This window comes from Pempheris klunzingeri, chromosome 14, assembly GCF_042242105.1.
Source record: "Pempheris klunzingeri isolate RE-2024b chromosome 14, fPemKlu1.hap1, whole genome shotgun sequence".
Lineage (NCBI taxonomy): Eukaryota > Metazoa > Chordata > Actinopteri > Acropomatiformes > Pempheridae > Pempheris > Pempheris klunzingeri.
Genome location: NC_092025.1, coordinates 11,691,158 through 11,713,554, shown reverse-complemented (window position 1 = coordinate 11,713,554; position 22,397 = coordinate 11,691,158). Strand labels below are relative to the sequence as shown.

Here is a 22,397-nt window from a genome sequence, read left to right as displayed (position 1 = left end):
TCCGCCACTTTCAGGTCAGCAACTACGAGCGGTACCCTTGGCTTACAGGCTCCGAGGAGCAGATTGTGTTGCTGAGAATGCCTGGTACTGGCAACTGAACGACTCTGTGTCTGGAGCCGAGTCGGTGGTTAGAGTGTTTGGTGACTTGTTGAATTCTTTTAATTGGGTTTCTTGCTTTAGTGATGTCATTCATTCTCGTAACATGAGATACCTGTCTGCAATGCAACGTCCTGTTATACTGCCTTTCTGTATAATATTGAAGGTTTCTATAGCCGTGACGTCATAATGATGGTATTAAGAGGTGGTTTGATTCAGGTAGGACGCCACTGAAGGCCCAGGTGTAAAATGAACGGCCCCCCACTGATATATAGTAAAGTTATTGTATGGGCTGCTATAGGGGAGTAAACCTCACTACAAGCTGACAGACATGTTGGTGTAGCTCAAGTGTTAGCAAACAATTGTTTATATCCCAGAAAAAGAGCAACATTAGCATTCTGAGTTGCATGACAAAATTTGCAAACACTTCAGAGAAGTGTAGAAATGGAATTGCCCATTTATTGCGACAAGCAACCCCTTTTTCACAACACTTTTTTACATTACACATTCATTCAGTGTCAATATAAAAACCGTGTTTAGAGGAGCTCTTAGGTACTTTGTGATGGGACTAATTGTAGAATGACTGCAGTCAAATAAGAGTGCCAGCAGGGTAACATTTAATGTAACAGACACATTCTGACAGTCTGGAAATTAGTTTGGGAATTCAGCACTGTGCTTTGTCCAGTGGACAAAATTAATGAATATGAAACCTTAGGGCCGAGTTGCACTTGGCTGGAATACAATACAGTGGCTACAGCAGCAGAATATTGGGCACATGCAATGGCTCTATTAATTATATTAAAGCTCTGCTCTTTATTGCCTTGACCTCTCTGACATTGCTGCAAAGTTGCATTGGAGGACGCAGCCACGAGAATGTGGTTTTGACTTTATGTTCAAAACCTGTATGACAATTACTGCTCCCTAAAGGTAGAAAAAAGACCATGCTCCGCAGATGTCCTCACTACTGCCGCACACACAAGTGTTATGGATACTGTAGACTTTCTTTCACTGAGGTAAAAAGAGTTTTACAGTAATCTTCTTGGTGCAGAAAAAAACTACGCTAGTTGTCTGATTATCAAAGTACTCCTACCAAAGCAATCTATTTCATGAGAAAGAGGGCAATGACCTGATATGAGCTTCTAATATCTATCACAACATGGGAAATGGAAGGTAGGGCGTCTAGCAGAGCAGAAATATTAGACATTATTAGACAGCAACCACAACAACATTTGATAGTGTTGACACTGATAGTGGACTATTGTCCCCAAACCCCTTTCACATTACTGTTATTACCTGGACCTCAAGAGAATCTGATCCAAATGTTAAAGATAATTACATATTTATTTAGTGTACCTAAAAGATACACTCTCAATTACAGTATAAGATGTATAAGACGGTCCTTCCCACCAGCTACTGATGTAATGGCATACATTAATAAAATCTGCATACTTAAGCAGCGAGCACGGTCGAAGTCGCAGGCAGTGGATGTATACATACCTGGCGGCGGTTGCGTGTCACTCGGACATCGTGCCAGACGTAGTCATTGAACTTCCCACTGGCAGGTTCCACCAGGGCCTCGAAAGCACCAGAGCCCAGGTTAATGACCAGCCACAGAGCTCCGTTCCTCAGGGACAGGTTGACATAGTCAGCCGACCTCCCTGTGTGAAGCAGCAGGCCGTTCCTCTGCCGGGTACGGAAGGACAGCGTGATCTCGTCCAAACTGCTCTGAATGGGAGTCTGGGAAAGGTTGTAGCTGAAGAACTCATTGCCTTTGAAGGTGGCCACTGACTCCTCCTGCCCTAAGAGGGGAGGAGAAGCATCTTAGATAATTGTTTCAGTCATCAAATGTAATTCATTTGTACTGTATATTCACTATTTTAGTAACGTGCTGGGATAGGTAGGGCTATCTAAAATGAGTAGAAAATATACAGTACAGAATCGTTCGGTAAATATTTCACTATTACCAAAACTGACTTGAACAGACCATGTATGCATTTGTGGAGCTATTAACATGTGCTACAAAATGTTGATCACATGACTGTGTGCTGTTTGTACATCATGCCCGGTGATATTCTACATTTTTCTTACTGTCAAGAAATCCTATAAAACCAGCAATAAACTGATCATACTAGCAAGTACTGTCTGTGTGGCCAAAGCCTCTGTTCCTCTGTTCTGTAGACCTCCATACAAACACAGCTGTCAGACACAGTGTTATACTGGATGAATTTAATAAGAAAAATTGTATTTGTGACCCGTTAAAATTTACATCTTTAGTAGGAAAAATGGGAACTGAGAGCCACAAACTAGGTGGGGAAGTTGTAATAAGCGTATGAAGAGACAGACTAACGCATCATTGCTGTTGCTTTTTTCATAAAATGTGTTGACAATAAGAACAGTATAGAATAATGCCAGCTTTATCCTTTACTGTGACATTTAAAAAATGCCAATATAAATGTGTCACCGTTGGCTAAACATCTAATTCACACCCACAGTCCAAAGGATTTCCAGTGAGTTTGTTAAATACACAGTGAAGTCTGGCTCAAACAATTGTCCAACTGTTCCAATAAAAGCAATTTTCAGGTTTAACCAGAGCAGAAGGAAGATGTTGGTTTTTGTCTGCTTCATCATTACTTGTAATTCCACATGTTATAGCAACACAGCTTTTTACAAACTGCACTGAGAACCATATCAATGTACCTTTGGTGACAAACACCTCTACGCATAATACCAAACTATTCTCGATATTACAGTCCATTCAACAGTTGTATGAATTAATGATAGATAGATAGATAGATAGATAGATAGATAGATAGATAGATAGATAGATAGATAGATAGATAGATAGATAGATAGATAGATAGATAGATAGATAGATAGATAGATAGATAGATAGATAGATAGATAGATAGATAGATAGATAGTCACATGTAAACATGTGTACAATACAAATTACAATATGAATTTGGAAAATCAAAACCTTGAGACTGTGAAGACGTGCTACAACCTCAACGGGAACAGCAGCAAACTCTCAACACCACAGTGACAAAAGGCAAAAGGTCAAACAAGCTTTGTGTTGAATGTTTTGTTGTGAATATGGAGACTAGTCCTGTGGGATTTGTCTCGGCCTTACTGTTTACTGAATAATAAAACAGACTGTATTTTACTTTGCTTCTTAATTTTGGGTTGTTACTTTCTGACCTTTAACCATTGCTTCACTTAACCACAGGAGTGATGTTAACGACCGGAGAGCACAGCTCTTGAACTCAAGAATGGGCTATTTCAGACAGTATAGACACCCCTTCACTTTCCCTCTTCTAAGTTACAGCCTCAAAGCTACTGAACAAGCTGTTTTATTCTAGATGGATAAGCTGTCCCTTAAGCCCATGTTTGCTTGTGCAGGAAATGTCTTCTGAACTCAAGGGCCAATTTAAAGCCAGCAGGAACAGTGGTCCCATTAGTCTCTATTGTTTGAGCAGTGTAGTTACTCAGCTACTGAGTAGACAGCAACTTGTTAAACTGCTGTTGTCAAGCCTGAATGTGAAGTTTGGCGTTTGATGGATGTTGCAGGTAAAATGTAAACCTAGGTGCAGGTGCAGAGTCGATATAATGAAGGCAACATATAGTGGTTTAGAAAAATGCTTATAGGACACCAGAAGTGTTGTGGCCTAATTTAGTAAAAGTGCTTACGTGTCCAGTTGACAACCTCACAGGCACTGCTACCTAATCTGATATATAAAGGCGGTTTTCTCAAAGAGATCAGCTCATATCCTGTGCATGTCCTGTGCTGTCATCTTTCTGTGATTACCAGCTTTCTATAATGAAGATCAATGGCAGTGTGTGGGTGGCTAGAAAGGCACTGGGTCCACATCTTTGCTTTCTTGCTAACCAAGACGGAGGCTCACTGTCTGCAGCAACAATGTTTACCAACTTGTGAAAAAGGCAATACTGTCTGTGTTTGCTCTGACATCAGATAGACTCTGGCACTAACTCTGAGGAATGCCATCAGAGGCACTGGCTGCAGTCAGTACACCAGCTTAGAGATGCTGCTGGAGCAGTTTAGCACTTTCTGCATGTGGCAGCTGACCGAGGACAGAGCCATCAACCTTCTACCTTGGCTGCAGCTCTAAGACAATTGTGCCGAACGAATGTATCGACAGAAAGAGAGAACTCAGCAGAATATAACGGCAGCACAGCAATCTCTACATTTCTCTCTTCTCATTGTCACATTTTGCTGCTTTGTGCTACCACTCCCTCTCTCTCTGTCTTACTATACGTCATCCAATCTCCTATCCTTGCACCCCATGTGCACCCTCTACATTCAGGATACTAGTTGGTCCTTGGAGCACCGCTCACGGCCAATCCAATCAAGTGCGCAGCTACAAATGTGGAGGGAGCTACAGCATCCTGGGTGCCACTTGAACGTTAGAGAAGTTAGCTTTAAAATAGCCCATAGCAGCCGGTGTTGCCCCTATGCCCATGTCCAAAAAGGATTATCTGTAAAGGTACTGCCTGGAGCTATATATTAGCTGCTAACTGTTACAGCATGGTACACATCAAACACTGCAGAGGAAGAGGATTTTGCCATCAGGCGGGAAGACATTATCTGCAAATATTTCCTATTAGCCCACCTGTTCCAGTCTCTGATACAATTACACTGTGCTGCAGTGGCTGCACCAACATGTGGATTCCTCATTAATATTAAGCTTTACAGCTGATTAATTTCAAAGTGGACCAAAAGCCTGTGGCACAGATGACGGTTGCTGACTGTATCTCTTCAGGGTGGAGGAGTTAGTTGTCGGCTAGTTACATCCAAGCCAGTATAGACGTGTGCATAGCGGGGCACGTACCTGCCTCCAGACCAGTGGTAAACCTCTGCGAGCTGCAACTGTGCCTGAATAACAGCCCCATTTACAGTATCTGAGTGTACACAGAAGCAAAGAATTCTGGGACTGAAGCACATACACAATTAGCCCCACCTGATTGTCCTGATTGTCCTGAAGTGTGCAAAAAGCTTTAATTCATTTGTAAACTCTGAGTCTCTTCCCAGAGAGTGACAATGGCGGTGTAGGTCAGTTTTGTAATTTGTGGAAAATAAATACAGATGAAATCGGACTTCTCTCCTCATTGTCCCCTCAGGCTAAAGCTGGAAGATTGTCAAATTCAATAACAAACGTTTGTGATAAATGGGTAAATGAAACTTTGATGCCTCATGTATATTCCATGATGTCAGATGTACAGTACTTTGTTACTAATTGTAGCTGTGCTATGCCTGATTACTGCTTGGAGGCTTACTTCTGCAAATCTTCATTCCACAATCAATTACCAACTTCTTCTTGTTACTGATGCATGAAATCGAGCAATTACATTTAGGCCTCATTTCATGACGGATCACATTGTGGCTGGCCTTTAGGACACACTTACTGTATGACTCACTAAATATTTGATATAGCAGTGTTATTCTAATACAGCAGACAGTGTTGAGGCAGTGGCAGTATAAAGTATAGCCGACTGCATTGCTCTGCCCGCATACCCATCAATTAAAGTAGGAGCTTAAATTGAACATTATCTTTTGGCCTCGTAAAGACTGATTACTACTTCTGTACACGAACAAGTTCCTCCAAAAGCGAGTAACCAAAAAATCCAGACCTTAATCTATAATGTCACAGTCATGTACTGCCTCAAGCTGCACCATTTATAGTGGCTAGGAAACTGGTTTTTATCATACTGTGAAGTACTCGCTTAAGCCTTTTCATCTACTGTAAATGACTGCGATATTAGCCTTATCAGCCCTACACCAGAAAAATGTACATGAGAACACCCAGGATACTGCCTCGCACACTTTTTTCATCACCAATTTGCGTTCCATGGTGTAACATAATTCAAAGATGACATACAAAGCTATTTCAGTTTGCAACCGCTGAGTATTTATAATGATATCCTATGGCAGTTAGATATAGAGTCAGCATTGCAGGTACTGTAACGACAATAAAACAAAAATGTTTTTGGTCATGCCAGCCGTTTTCTAGAACCCTGTGAAGATGTTTACAAAACTCAAACAAAAGAATATTTTATCTCTAGATAATAGTCTAAGTAACATTTTGTTGATGAGAAAATGAGGACTTGAGCAGTGTATTATTTTGTCAGAGCAGATCATCAAAGCAAAGTCTCTATGTTTAGGGACAACACAGATTGCAATGGAGACAGGATGGTGACTTTCATCTGAATCGTGTCAAAAAAACACAAAGCACAAAAACAGCAGGCTTCATGTAGGTCAGTGCCACCCATATTTTTCAGTCAGAATGCCCTTTTTCTGTAACGTCCAAATGTTTTACTGAAGATTTCACTGGATGAATGTTTTGTCTGCCAAGGTTTTACATCACAGTACTGCAGCTCTATTAAAATTCAGGTATTATTCAGTACTTGAGTTAAAGGCAGTTTAGAGAGTGTACAAAATGATACAGCACATCACAGCCCTGTGTGCATTGCTATGACTCACAGTAGTGTCTATCCTTGACTCTTAATTGTTAACTGGCAAAAACCTCCTATGTAAAAACATCTCTCCCATCAGGGGTTTGAAGTCTATTTCCTTCACTCTGACATTCCAGTAGTTTCAACGTGTTGAATATCCATATAAGCACAAACACATTTGAAGGGAATGTTATTTGCAACCCGCTGATCAGTGATCATAAACAACCCAATGATCACGCTTTTGAGGAGTCAGTTGTATCTTGTAGATTTAGCCTTTAGCCTTGAGGATGCGAAAAATAAATACATTCCTCTGATAACACAGTATGTTTGTGTATACTTCTTCTTATTTCAACAGGAAAAATCAATACACTTCTGTGCGGACCTGTGAGACATCTGTGGCATGAGATCCCTTTATTCGTTATTCTTGACCCCTGCTTATTTCCTTTGAAAACACCATGAAACCAAACCGAAGAGATGCTATGAGCATAGATGCATTACCTTGGCGAAAAACTGCAGAGGTCAAAGGTGATGTTCCAGTAGCTCAGTCAGTGGTCAGGACAAGGGTTTGACGGACAAAAATTGAGTGAGTAGTGAGCATAACATGACAGGAAGCAAAAACGAATAGGCAAGTATATGAAAAAAGAGGAGAGGAAATATTAGTGCAGCACAGTTAACTAAAATGATTTCAGGGGAAGGGTAATGTTGTGATCAGGTGGCTGGGAAGGAAAAGCAAACCAATAGACCCCATACCTTGGCGGTTTAACATCAGGTGCGCCAGACCTTGAGGGAAAGAACAGAAAAAAGGATACGAAAACAGGAAGTTCATAAAGAGGTTTGGGAGAACAAAAGCATTGTCACAATGTTGGACTGCAGTTTGTGACAGACATCCTGGGGTAGGTACGGATGTCAAAGTTCAAACTAAAATAGAAAGGGGAAATCAAACTAAAAACAGACAAACATCTCAAGGGAGGAAAGGGAAGGCAAGGAAAGAAAAAAACATCTTGATCGGTGCAACCCTTATAGGTAGTTGCTCACACAGATGCTTTTTTCTAAATGGAACACATACTGTATGTTTACTTGATGCAGACAGCGTTCGAGATGTATCAGATACACATAAATCCTGCTTTTTATTGCTGACACCTAATGAAAAATGTTACGCATGGTAACACTAGTTCTATGATCGCTATCAGGGCTCTATAGGCTTAGCCACTCATCTCTACACACTGATATTTGCATGTAAATGGTACATCCAGATGAGCTTATTTAACCCTCTATATGGCAGCCTTTTACAAAAGGGCAGAAATGGCACCACTCCTTATCCAATGTTAGCGACTTTGACTATTTCACAGAGGATTTATCACTTAATGGAGCTCAATAGGTTCGCGAGGTTGAACGCTGATGCAATGGCATAAAAACCATCATGTAACAGGTGGGCCCCCTAATGATCTGCTACATGTAACCTTTTCATTCTGAAAAAGCACAAAGAAAAAAAAAGCTAAATGGGGCTGTGACCCAATGTTGCACTGCATTAAAGCCTCACTGGCTATAAACTATCATAAAGCAGGTCAGCCAAGAAAAACATGCCGCATCCCACCTCCATATTCTGTCAAGTAGAAGGCGGAGGGGTTAGCCCGATACAATGGCTGATGTGCTGAACACAGTGCTAGCTGCATTAGCCAACACATACAGTACAGCACTCTAATACTCTCTGACAGTCATATTGGGAACAAGAATAAAAGTAAAACTACCATAAATTGAAAATAGACTGCAACCTATTAGTCATATGATATTGTTGAGCAATTGCAGGCAATGGTGTTTAGCTGGTCAGCCTGCACACACTGTGGCAACCAAAGCCAAATTTGATTCACTTTTGTGCACACCACCAGCCCACAGTAAGTCTCTCACTCCGATGTCCTGAAGAAACAGAGAAACACACACACAAATATCTCAATAGTTCAGCTAGAGATCGTACGGCATATCTCACCTGCTTCTCTTGCCGAAAAAGGAGATAGGGATGACACAATGCAAACACTTCTGCTGAGAACAAGAGCCCCGCAGTGCCAGCCAGCACAAACAGCTCTCATCAGTGCACTGTGAGACTCATACAGCAAGTCACTTGTTCACAGTTCAAGTCCCAGTTCAATCATTAGGTAAAGCCGTATGAGGGGCAGGTCGCTGTTGCACAAATCTCCTCCACACGTTCCACTGAACAAAGCTGTTCATGCTGCAACTCTTGGTGTGGAATGGACATGATTACCCCTGGGAGGGTCCCTGCCTGCCAACACGTAGGCTTTTTGATACAGTGTGTCATTGCACAGCCAGTGACTGAGCCTCTGCTTAGACAGGATTCAACTACAAGCCTGTCTACAGAGCAGACAAAGAGCTGCTGTGTGCACCCATTCATCCACCTCTCAGGTGATCTCATACTCACAAAACGCACAAAGATCTGACTGGAACTGAGCTCATCTTTTTCTGGTAAATGTATATTCTGCCCATCCTTCTGCTATAAAGGAGAGAACACATCACTCAGGAGAAGTATGACATGACAGAAGCAAGCACCACCTCAGACAGCAGGAAGAATATCTGGTAAATTCTCTCCATTCCTCTGTCTTCTGTCCATGAGGGGGCCTACGTTTCCTCAAGTAACCAGAATAAGCAGTCACAAAGCCAGAGGCCATTGCTTCGTCAAGTGGGGAATGCCCAGTCTAACCTCTCACTCTGAGAATTCACAGCTATGATGACTCCACACACTTCTGATTTTTGTCAAGTTCTGGGGCGAGGAAAACTCACTTGCATCCCTGACTAATGGAGACTGATGCTGGTGACCAAAAACCGGCCAGGGCAGGCAGCACTTAACAAGTGCCTCAGCCAACAAAGAAATGTTTTCCTACGTATTTGCCATTCGAGAAGCGTGAGGAAAACTGGATGAGGAGTGGTGCTGCTGCTACCCTTGTATAGGGGCTGCAGTGTCCTACTTGGCTGAGCCTCACATCCAAATCTCAGTGTGTGGAAATGCAGAGATAACTGGCTGGACATGTAGAGTCCCATTAGAGGGGAGAGCCTGTATGAAAATAAACCGCCTACCAATAATCTACCAGTTTTCTATTTTTAAATAAGCGGAAACCTTAACAGTATAAGATGAGTTTCAGGGCCAAGAAAAATGTATAACCAGGAGATGGAAGCTCATTCTAACAAAATGTTAGCATGTTGCTTTTAGGATCCCTTTGACTTGGCCTCATTATATAACAAGCCCATTTTTCTCATCAGGGCTGTTTGGAATCTGTGAATTGGCTGATTTACCTTGCGGATGATGTTGTTGATCCTTTCTTTCATCATGACACTCCATAAGGGCTAACACAATATCACTAATAAACAACTATTGTTTTTTAGTGACGTGTTTGCGGTGCGTGCAAACACCTTCCCTCGTCTACATCTACTGAACTTGAGTAAATCCATCATGAATCGACTCGTTTTCAAACCTTCAAGCATGTTGAACGACCGGCCACGCGTGTTAGCGGCGGTTTGAAACCTGAATGATGGCGGTTTGTACCCATAGTGTTGTACGTGATTCAGTGTGGATTTGCCCAGTAAAAGTAAGCAAAGGGAAAACTGCGACAGATACAATGAGTCCAATAATAATATTCTTAAGAGTGCTGCCATGTTAGTATAAATAAAATACTTTTACCAGGCATGAAAAAGCATTTTAGAGTGAATAAACATCGCTTCAGAGAGGAATTATACTACTGATACTAATTTATGTATTAAGGTACAACATAACTGCAAACATTAAAATATTTAATAATTATGTAAAAGTTGTTTTGTTTGTTGGATTTTTCCATATTGATATGAAATGGCATCATTTATCAAAATTTGGGAGTTAACCAGTTTGGGATTTGCCACTGATAACACGAAGAAGAGAATTAATGCCACGGGACTACTAAAAAAAAGCAGAATACATCTTTAATTCATGTTTTCTAATTGCTTATGACATTATGAACTTTTGTCATCACTTCTAACAAAGTAAACACTGCAATCTAAGTGACTTTAATTACGCAAATACAGTGAAAAGAAAAATGCAGATGTTGAAGGACCTCTCAGTCAGTATTGTGACATTAATTAGCGAGCATCTAAGAAGAAAGCGCCATTGCACGAGGATTAGGATTTGCCAAATTTGTTTTTCCATGAAAAGTACAGTATTATGGAGCTTGTTGTAATGAGGGATTAGACCAAGGTCACCGCTGCTGAAAGATGCAAGCCCACCAGGACCAGCTGTGTCCTTTCTTTAAAAGATTTCTATGCTTGTTTTGTCAACCCTGTAGTTCTTAATGTGTCATAACTGTGCTTACACATGGAAATCTGAAGGAAAATAAAACAAAACAATGACAATGTGTTTACACTTGGCATGTGTGCGCTGTGTAAGGTTTTTCTATACGTTTGAGAGATTTGTCTCCGTTCTGCGTCTGCCTTGTGAGGTGACTGTCCTTATCTCTCGTTCACAGACCTGTTTTTTTGCTCACAAAACATCAGAGGATGCTGCACTCTTTTGGCATTAGAGCATGCCCCACCATGGCCTTTGTCCGCACAGATCGACGGGAGCCCACGTGCTGCTTACTGTAGATGAACAACTCAGAAGACTCACCTGCTGTGAAAAAGGTTTTCACTGCCTTAAAGCAGTTCCTCAGACAAATAAAGATAATTCCTGCACCACTTAAAACCCACAGCCCAAACCAAATATAGCATATGGGTTACCATCTTTGCCATCTCTAGGGGGGGAGGAAGCGCTTTAACTAATGCATAGATTTGTCTATTTCCGTCGATGCAAGGACAACAAAGACTTGCAGCCAAATAGCACATGGAGTATGAAGCATAGAAAAAAGGGATCTGGTGAGTGTGATTTTGCTGTTGTCGTTGTTTTCATGCATTCTGCATTGGGGATTGTCTCCATGTCAAGCTTTAATCCAATAAACATTCTGATGTGCTCTCTTTGCAGCATGTCATTTAATAATGCCTGGCTTTTTTTTTTTTTCTGTGAGCACAGCCATGCCATCTTTCCTCTTATTAAGAATGGTTAGTGCTTGTTTTTGGAAATATTGCAGAGACAAAACCTATTAACTATTACTGAGGCGTACAACCAGATAGCCACTACGTCTAATTTATGTGCTGTTTTGAACACAGCGTTGAGAACCTATACCAAAATATGTATCGTCTATGTATACCAGAGCTACTGAATATGTTTTCTGTATGTTGTCATGAAAGCCATTCTACACTCATGGCTTTCCACTTGCACTCTGCACAGCCACTATACATGACACGACAATAACATTTCCAATTTTCAGTCTATTTTACTGTCATATGCCCGACATAAGTGTCAGATGCAGGATTTCGGAAAACAGGACTGCCTGGGTCGGTGCATTTTGAGTCTGTAACAGTGATTTATAATGCGCAGTGGTTCAGTGCACCTTGTGCTGGTCTCCTGAGCCCGTTGGCTGCACTTTCACCAGAACCAGCAATCCTTACTGGAGAGATGGATGTTCCTCTCTGATGCAGACTAAACAAATTTCCCTCCTTGCTTTCAATCTTGATTTCACATTCAGTATGTGCACCTCATTAGAAACCAATCCCGTTTAATTCTGGTCAGTTAAAATGTTGCCACTAATGAGAGGGATGTCTCATTTCCTGCCAAAGGAGATTTGTTCCTCTGAGGAGAATATTTTTAAATGCACCTATAAAAAACATCCTTGTGCAGATTATATTATAATTTACGACACCATGTTTGAGTTTAATCCACATATAGAGCATAAATGCATATAATGGCATTTTGACTAAATAAACCATAGCTTAGATTGGGAAAATATGCACTGAAGAGAGAGGAAAAAGAAGTTATAAATAAACAAACAAGGCATCTCTACAGTCATTTTCACTGTAATGCAGTATTTGAATGCTCCCCATATTGTGCAACACCCACGTACTCTGCAGACCTCTCCAGTCACCTTGAGCACACTGATTATATATACAATGAGCATTCAGCACGTTAGGAGCTTTTCCCTTAGTGACCTCGTGGCCAGTGATAGTATATCTCCTTTCAGCTTAATTTGTTGGATGTCAGAACTGCAGTCCAAACTGACAATAACAATCTGATAATAAGCGGACACACTCACACACTGATGCTGTGGCCTCCTAAATAAGAGCATCAGGAAAAACAAATTATGCTCATCATTATGCTCATTATATAATTCATTCTCTTACCTTCTACTTCTTTCTGGACAGCTGCAGGAGAATAAAAAAACAAAAAAAAAACAAACATATTTAATGTTGACCACAGGGTATTAAGTATTAAACCACGACCTCTCCACTATCTAAACTAACACAGATGATACATATTTCATGTTTTGCTTAACCTTTCTGCTTCTTTCCACGCCACAATATGCATGTTGGCTGGCACGTTTCAGCCACAGCATGTGAGTTTGTTCTGTCAATAGTGGTGGCATTGCATCACATAAATAGCTCACCTGTGACATATAAACATGTAATCATAAACAGAGTCACGCTACAGTGCAAGTTTGATGTCGGGCTTTTGCTAAATATAGCAACCAAAAGAGCCAGATGGAAAGACAATTTCAGATATTCTGATATTCAAAAGCCATATTCTCTTATATCCACTCCAATACTCTGCTACCATATTGCAAAAGGTGTACAGATCAGCAATAAGCTGTTACAATGCATGCTGGTTCAAAGTCTACTGTTTAAATGAAGGAACCCCTGTCAGGATCCCCCTATTTGGTAAACAAATAATGAAGGACTACACAGTTAAAAAATACTCTGCTTTGTGAACCTTCGCAACTTGTCATTGTGCAATGCACACCAGTGTGACCGAAACAGAGCTAAAGGTAAGATAATTAAGTGGTCTGGTATGACATTTGCTTACAGTGGCTGAGTGAAAGGTTACATAGATGTTACTTTATAAGTCACATTACAGAGTGATTTTGCATGTAATGCCTCTGCTCTGCACTAACTTTGTGACTCCTCTCCTATTGTTACACTACATTTTAGCATTCATCATTTAACATTATCCTGTAGCTGGCAGCTACCACAGTGGCTGCGGCTGAGGAAGACAGCACAACAAACATCATGCATCCATCATCTCAAAAAGCCCTAATTCTCATACAAAGCGACACATTTAACTGCAAAAAATAAGGTCTGTATCCCCAAATCGTACAGCAAAATATACTTAAAAAATCTAAGAATATACATTGCTTCAAAAAGAGGGATGACATTATTCTCACCTTCATGGCAGTACCTTCCCCTGTAGCTGCTGTTGATACAGTCACAGAGGACCTCTCCTTGGCTGACGGAGCACAGGCCTTTGTTGCTGCATGGAGAGTGTAAGTCACATATGTACTCCAAATCACTATGAACAGCTTGACCATCCAGCAGCACCGGTAGCGCCTCCCCCACTTTCAAATTGGCTAGAAGGCCTTCGTATGGCGGCTCATATTTAACAGTGCTGGACGTCAGGGCAGAGAGACGCACATCAGGCGAGATTCCCCCTACGTAGAGGTCACTTGCCACCACCATCTCTTTTCTCTTGGACTTCACCTCAGCTGCTTTCTCCTCGTTGTCCACCACCAGCTTGGTCTCTCTGTAATTGCGGGAGAGAAGGATTCTGTGCCAGCGCTGGTCGTTGATACGCGTCTCTGTGTGCAGGGAAGCGGGCTCAGCGCAATGGATGGTGAACCGCAACTGGAGCCTCCCATCTGCAATTAGAAGCTCCAGGAAGTCGCAGTCCCCTCCGTCATCCAGGTAGAGCACCAGGGCTTTGCTGATGTTGGTTTTCAGAATAAAGCTGAGCTCACCTGTTGCTTTGGCATCCCACTGGGCATAGCGTGTCCACTGACCAGGGACCCCCTCATATTCTAAAGCTATTCCTGTTAACACCAACCCAGCTAGCAACAGTAACCAGGAAGCCTTGCCTTTACACCTGCCCATGATGGTTACTATCTACAACTACTGCCTCCTCTGTGGTCACTAATTTATATGAGTCGAACAGAGCTGCGTGGAGGAAATGTTATCGAGCGTCTATACCTCTTTTGTTATCGCCCTAAATTTTGCAGAAATAACACTGCAACTCCCACGTGCAGTAAAAGAGTTTCTTTAGCCTTGACTGCCTATCCTGATTCTTTCTGCCATCTCTCCATTGGTGACACGTGACAGTGTGAACAAATGAGGTGCACACTGCAGAATGCTTTGCATCTACTTTGGATCGGCTGAGAAAGAGAACAAACAACACAAGTGATCCACAATACTGTGTGCTTCCTCGTCTTCGCCATCCAGTGTCTTGGCCTCCATCCAGCACCGTTCCTGTCAGTTCCCCATGGGTTATCTAGGCACGCAGCTTAGGTACTGCCTCCATTCTTCTCAGCTGCCTGAGACATAAAAGAAGAGTGCATAATGAATACCTGGAAAGATTACTAAGAATTGATTGTACAAAAAAAAAGGTAAATAATTTACAGTCATTATGAATAACATGGGAAATAATTACAAAGTCCAACAAATCATTAAAATGGAAGAGAGGGAACATGGAGATCAGAATTGTAGAGGGATTTAACGGTTATCAAGAATTTGGTACTTTGCATTCAGCAACGGTTTACATTTTATATCTTATTTCCAACAACTTGTTGTTGACTGCCGTAATCATGCTGTACAGATCACGGCCACAGCCCAGAGATTCCAACAACAGGCCCTCAATACAATGTTTGGGCCAAGTAAAGTCTCTGGCTCCCCACTCTGTGTCTTTGCATTGAAGCACAGAGGGAAACAGAGGGCCTCACTGGTTTGCTGAGATCTGTGCTGGTGGGGAAAAAAGTCTGTTTCATAATCACCCCCACAGATGTTTTGGTACAATCCATGGCCTCACTAACTTCAGTGATGTTGAGCGCCTTAAGCCCCCAGCGCTCTCTGGGCCCAAGCTAAGACATTACAGCCAAACAACACATGCAGTCTGTGTTAGACACAAACAAACAAACAAACAAAAAATGCTATACTTTGAGATAAGAAAAGGGGGCGTGCCTCCCAGGCCTAAAGACACAACCAAATTTCTGCATCAGTCTTCAGTGTCTGAAATGGGAACCTGCTCTGGCGCATTATAACCATTCAGAAGAGCAAAAAACTACAACTGGTGACCGCATCATCTTGTGGCGTCGTGTTAGAGGAATCTGCACATGTTCTAAAACAAAAGACAAAGATAAAATTGGTACCCAAGGTGAAGGTGGCATTTATTTATCTTTTCATTAAGAGTAATTCCCCTACAGAGAACAAGGCCGATAATACATTTATTCTGCAGACAAGTACTGTCTGTGTAGTCACAGTCTGATTAGCTTACAGTTTGCCTCTGTGCCAAAGAACTCCACTGCTGTCCAAAACCTATTAAAAACACATAAAAGAGCAATACCACTGTGTGATTACTTCATCAGCTGCTATAATATATTACAGCCAATTTGCACAAAAGAGTGAAACACTGTAGATCTCAATGACGCCTACAGTTTATACAGTACTGCATGTCATACATCACACATCTAAACAAACTCGAAATACGTTTGATTTAGAGACGAGGGTGTATACAATGAATGTTGTTTAACAAACTGTACCAAAGTCACTGCGTCTCCTCAGAAAGAGAAAGAAATACGGATACTGTAGCAGTTTACATATAAAGGTATTGATCAACTCAGACTCCATCAATAACTCTACAATAAATACAAACTACTGTAAATCATTTGTCAAGTTAAAGCTCTAGGGTTTGAATTAAACCACAAAAAAGGGGCTTGTCTGAGAGCAAGAAATAATATTTATGTTAGGTTAACCTGAGTTCTTTCTCATTTATAGGCATTTCTCAACCAGAAGCAGAAGCAATTCATGCAGGTTTGGCCCAATTTCATCTCTGTCACAGAGAGGAATATAATATGTGTTAGTCTGCAGGGAATTACAGCCTCTGTTGGGTCTCCTGCTGATGAGCGACTGCCACAGTTGCGCGTATTCGCTAAAGGTAGATGTCGCAAGGAAAAGTGCATCACACCAAATAAATCAAAGTTTCCCCCAAAAGTATCAGAAAGCCCCAGGCTGGGAGAAAACCCTTCTGATAGACGGGTTTATCATGGGGATAGCTGTGTCGTGAAGGTCATAAAAACTGACACCCTCCTCACAGGATGAATTGCAATTTGCCAGGGTCTGGTGTGGTGTGTGAAATACTTCTCACAACCACCGCAGCTGTATATGCAGGGCGAATGAACTTTAGGTTGTGTTGAACCAGCAACACATTATTATTATTATTGTATATAAAAAAAGGAAAGAGACACAGCAGTATGGCCAACTGTATATAGGCACTTATAGACAGTTTCACAGGTGTTACTAGAAGATTATTTCTGGTCCCAATGAGCTGACAGTCAGATATGAGATAAAAAAAGGAGCTTGATATAGTCTATATAAACATTAATTCTTATGAGCCACACAAACTGCACAGCAGAGTCAGCGAACCTAATTTTGGGCTAATTTGGAAGAAGCCATTTATCTAAACAATGCATCCATGACCTAGCATAATCTGCCCCCTGCAACATCCCTACAGTTACTACAGGACCTATTTGTTTAACGTCTCAGGGATGCTATGGTCTAATTATCAAAACACTGACTGAATAACTCCACTGAAAACTCAATTGGTTTGTTTGTATCCTTTTTTCTTCTGCTGCATTTTATCTTTACCAACTCCCACTCTTGTTTTTTTTTTCTTCTTTTGCTCGCATCAATTTCACCAGCACTCAAAATATCTCAGGGACTATTAACACACAGCGGGCAGATGAAACATATAAAAGCTTAATTCCCAAGCAGGCTTTGTGAAACAATGTCATCTGGCAATGTCGTTTCTCAGCACATGAAAAAAAAAAAAAAATGTTAGTTGATTCAGTACTTCTGATTTTTAATGAAATATATATCTATACCACAGTAATCTAGAAATTACTTTTCCTATTTTTATAGATTTGCAAAAACTCACCACTACAGAAGGGCAAAAGGGAGTTTTGCTTTAACAGCTTTAACAGCATTGTTTAGCCTACTGAATTGATATCACTGGTACAGTACCAGTATTGACAATACAATGACATGTGTGGTTGAGAGCTCAAATTAGGGCCCTCAGTGTGTGTGGACCCGAGGTCATCAGCTCCCCTGCTCACATGGGCCCCACTACTGATCAACTTGTAAATAAGGTGTTTACATTTAAGCTGGTTACTGTGAAAAGCAACATTGCCTCCTCTACATTTAATGGCTTTTCTCACTGGTAAAATGCTCTTTCTTCATTAAAGACAACAGGCCATTTACCCATCAAACTCGGTATCTGGTGGGAGGACACCAGGGGTGGCCAATTAATCTGATTTCACTGGGCGTCTGTGCCAATCCTGCCAGCCTCCCAGATACATGCATCTGTGTATCCTCCACAATTAAAAAGCACTGATACCTAAAATTAGGAATTTAAGCAGATTTGTCGGCCTTGTCGTTGGTTAAATGCCGAATACCTAATACCATTTTAAATCATCCAACTTCCTCCACTCATCAATATATTCTCTTAAACAGAAAATCTACAGGGCCAGTCTGTTCAGGACCAGCATCACACTGCTGAAGAGACTGAGCATGAATGAGCCCCTGCTACAAAGAGTCACCCTGCAACCCTGGGGAAGGACAGAGGGGCAGGCAGAGGGGCTGGAGGTTTCAACAGCTACTGATTATGCGTGTGCAGATATCACACAGGCTTTACGTTGCAGGGGAAGGGAGTGAACAGGGGGACATGGGAGTTTTTGCTTGAATCCCTGGCTGACACTGAACAACAGGGATGGTAGCGTGATACTCCAACATTTCATTGAACACAGCGGTGATCTTAAAGTGTTACTCTGTAGAATCAAGAGGTTAAACTGGTGAACGAGCAAAACAGGAAGTGGGCTGTGAATGATATAACAAACTCACTCAGCTACAAGAATCATGCTTGATAAATCTGACAATACTGGCAATGATGAACTCTTACAATGGACTGTGCACCATTGTGACAATGGTTCTGTGGGCCACTGTGGCACTCTGTATGTATTCTATATTCTGGCCTGAGTGGGTTTGATTTGATCATATATGAGGTCTATAATTTCTTGTTGCAAAGGCATTTTACAGTATGCTGTCTCAGAGACAGAGCTCAAGGTCTTCTTGTCTTGCAGCATGCCTCTGTTGCATGCATTGGATTCTGTTTAATGCTTCAATGAGCTGCAAACGTTGTGAAATAGTTCTTCCTGCCGTTTACCCAAGCAGGTTTTAGGCTTAAACTGAGGCAGAATGCAGCATATGCACCCAATGTAACCCATGGTTACTGTCCCAAAGCTTTTTAGCTCTATTCTTTTCATCCATCAGTTTTCCTATTAGAGGACCGGTGGAGGTTGAATACCCTGTCATTCTCTAAATGGAGCCTACAAGACTATGAAAGCAATTCCAATAGGCCTATAGGAGCGGACGTAAGGAAAACTGCACTCAATATGCACACCCAATCTACTAGAGGTATGAGTCTGTCACGGGTCTGTGCATCGAGTAAAAGTTGTGCTACAAGTAACGACTTATCACCACACTTCTGTAATCTTTTACCCCCTCAACCTTAGTGCTTATAGTCTGAGTGAAGCTCAAGCAAAACGGGGCCTGATTTGGGGATGCTGTTGCCAAGGTGAGGAACACATTATCTAAAGAAATGTCTACAACATTTGGGCACTGCATTTATGTGAGCGTACGATTCCCTTTTACTGCATCTAATCAACTCCCCTAAAAGTGAATGTTACAGAAATAACCTCTATTCTCTGACGGGTGAGACACAGTTCTTGATTAATTAAATCAATAACTTAATTAAATCAGCTGTTACTGTGCCTCAGATCGCTTAAATTTTACAATAAGCTTTCTATAGAAATGTTATTAATGTTATTAATTATCTGATTTCCCCCTAAATTTTCCAGGATGCCCTATGAACTTATATTTATAAATACTTTTATTTTCCCAAAACCACAGAGAGGCACTATTCTTTATGGGTGTACAATTTATGTACCATCTTCCAAATGTTCATAGATCAAGTAGATTTAAAGTTTGAGTCTAAGAAGTTTGTGTAAGATTGTCTACAGGTTTATTTGGAGTGTCGATGAGAGCAGTGAGGCTCAGCCAGAGCTAAAGGCAGATATAGTGTAAGCATACCACTCACAGCAAACAGCAATTTGATTTAATCTTACTGTTATACATAAATGCTGCTTAATGTGGGCTTGACTGTGAGATTATGATGCTGCTGGATCATTTTTGAGTTTAGTTGGACAAACAGTAACCTTTACACAGCTTGTATCTCTTACCTTCATGTTCTCATCATATTGAGAGAAATACTTGCTGTTTCATAACTCTAATCTATGCTTCTCATGTTCACAGGCCTTTGTACGATTTACAGAAGTATCTTCACAGACAAATGGAACGGTTGGTTGAGTCAAGAGAGCAGAGCTGTAAGAATTATTACTATTAATCTTAGACAGAAACAATGACTGCAGTAATGATACACACTTTTAATTAACCAATTTAAAAATTAAATCTAATTTGACTTGGTGTGGAACAAAGATGGGCTTGACCTACATACACTGGGACGTTTTCTTTAATGGAAACTTCGGCTTAGAGATTAAAGGCACCATACGTCAGGATCGGAACTTTGTCTCCAAGATCAAATGTTTTTAAATGCTTTTAAATCATTTTTTTAAATTAAATTTTACTCTCGATAGCTTTTCCTTTTTTTTTTTTTAGCTCGCACTTTCATTAACCGGAGAGCTGATGACAAAATCCTTTTTCTTTGTGTGCTGTCTCTTGATTAATCATTTATGCACCTGTATAGTTGCACGTTATAGTAATTACAGAGTGTAACTGGGAATTGACTTCATCAAATAGCCCAAAGACACAGATGCGTTTATTTCTAGAGAGAATAAGGTATAGGGGCATGTAAGAGTCCTGCTAGTAATTAAGGATTGATGATAGCCGTTAAAAACGTATTCTGCCTTCAGATCACTTCATTGTGTATTTACATCTTCATGTTCAATCTTTGTTCCCCAGTAGACAGTACACATAGGGTTCATTCAGCTCTCTTAATTACATCCACGTTTTCCAGCTCTATGGGCAGACGTAGAGTACAAAGATAGTTGGTCATGAATATTTAAAATAACAAACCCAATGATAGTCATCATGAATGTAGCTGAGTAACTCTGTAATCACTTGGGTGTTTTCAGCTTGTCCTCCTCCAGAGGGACCATAGGAGACCCTGGGTCAGCACACCGAGGAGCACTGATGCATAGCAGACAAAGAGAGTGGAGCTCTCCACCAAACCTTAACTCCACAGCATGTCAGCATTTCGACTTTCAAAGGAAAAACTGTCAATTTAACTTGAGATTTGCATAGTTCGGACTTTGCAGAAATTGTAATGAAGTACAGCACGAATGCTAATAATCTTTCCAACCACCTTTGAAAGTGACTGAGTATCCTTTTTCATTATGTCGAATTGTGTGCACATAGCACATAGAGATATACAGACAGACAGACATGAAATTGTAAAAGCCCATCAAGTTAAAACCATGAGCACCAACACAGAGTTTAAGCAGTTTGATGTCGTAAATGTGTTCTGAATAATCCACTATCTCACTGGCAGGTCACAGTATGTGTGCCAGGGAGGTGCCCAATATGTCTTCCCTGAGTACTGCACTCTTCTCCACCCTCTTGTTCCTCTTACACCGCCATATTCAGTCGTCACACGACGTCACACAACCAGCAGGAGTTTACACATGCATGTGATAATTTGTCTATTGGTCAGAGGAATTAGGAGGAATATAGCAGCCTGAGTGAATTAAAAATATTTCTGAAGGAGTATCAGATTGATTTGAACAAAGGTTCTGATTGTAAACAGCACAACCTCACTTCATAAATACTCTGGAGCTGCTACAACTAGGCCTATTATGATGATCGATTATTCTTTTAAGTAATTTTTCTTATTGTCATGATCATTATTGTTATTGTTGTATAACAGTGATCTGTATTTTTTCACCATTTCTTGATATTTAAAGACAAAATTATTAATTGAGAAAACAACCAGCAGATTGATTGATGATTACAGCAATTACTGTTAAAATACTGCCTATATCTTTAAGGGTTTCAAACTGCTCTTCTTGATATAAATATAATATAAAGCATTTACAATAACATATGCCATACATGGACAATGGAAATAAAATAAAGTAAGAAGCTTCTGGTCAGTTGAATTAAAAATTCTGCAGCATTGAATGTAGACTATATATAAATAGGGTATGCACGCAAACATAAGCGAGCGAAAGGCAGCATGGGGTTGTCACTCAGACACTGATAGTGCCTGGGGACCTACAGCACAGTTACAAGGACAGCACCCGCCCTCCACCCTGCAGTATGCAGGGCAAAGCTACAGAAGGCTGCTCAGCTGTGTGGGATCACTCTAACAAGCTGCTACCTCAGTCTGGCCCAGCTGAAGCTTCTTACTGTTTACTGGGCGCCTATAAAAGCAGCCTCAGTGAGCTCTTGTTGCCGGGTTTTAGGCTGGAATGAATTCTGTCTGTGTGTTCTCAATGCCAAGTGAATCTTAACCAGCCTGGAAAAGGGGTTCTCTTGAACTTAATTATCTTAGGATGCAAACGAAGTGTGAGACATTCAACCTCTTATTCTCAACCTACCATTTATAATAACAAAAATATATATATATATGGGCTGTAAATTTCCATAAATTACAGCTG

The 22,397-nt window shown here is 41.0% G+C and overlaps 1 protein-coding gene across 1 annotated transcript in view; it reads right to left on the bottom strand.

The window, feature by feature from the left end:
* nrxn2a (neurexin 2a) overlaps positions 1 to 14,556 on the bottom strand; it is an 86,931-nt gene extending 72,375 nt beyond the window's left edge. Inside the window, exons 1-5 of the mRNA XM_070843142.1 lie at positions 13,848 to 14,556; positions 12,811 to 12,831; positions 7,315 to 7,344; positions 7,063 to 7,074; positions 1,594 to 1,895 (exon numbers count right to left, since the gene is read on the bottom strand). Of these exons, the coding sequence (XP_070699243.1) occupies positions 1,594 to 1,895; positions 7,063 to 7,074; positions 7,315 to 7,344; positions 12,811 to 12,831; positions 13,848 to 14,550 (1,068 nt within the window). The 5' untranslated portion in view covers positions 14,551 to 14,556. The remainder of the gene's footprint in view (positions 1 to 1,593; positions 1,896 to 7,062; positions 7,075 to 7,314; positions 7,345 to 12,810; positions 12,832 to 13,847) is intronic.
* Between the last annotated feature and the right edge of the window lie 7,841 nt (positions 14,557 to 22,397).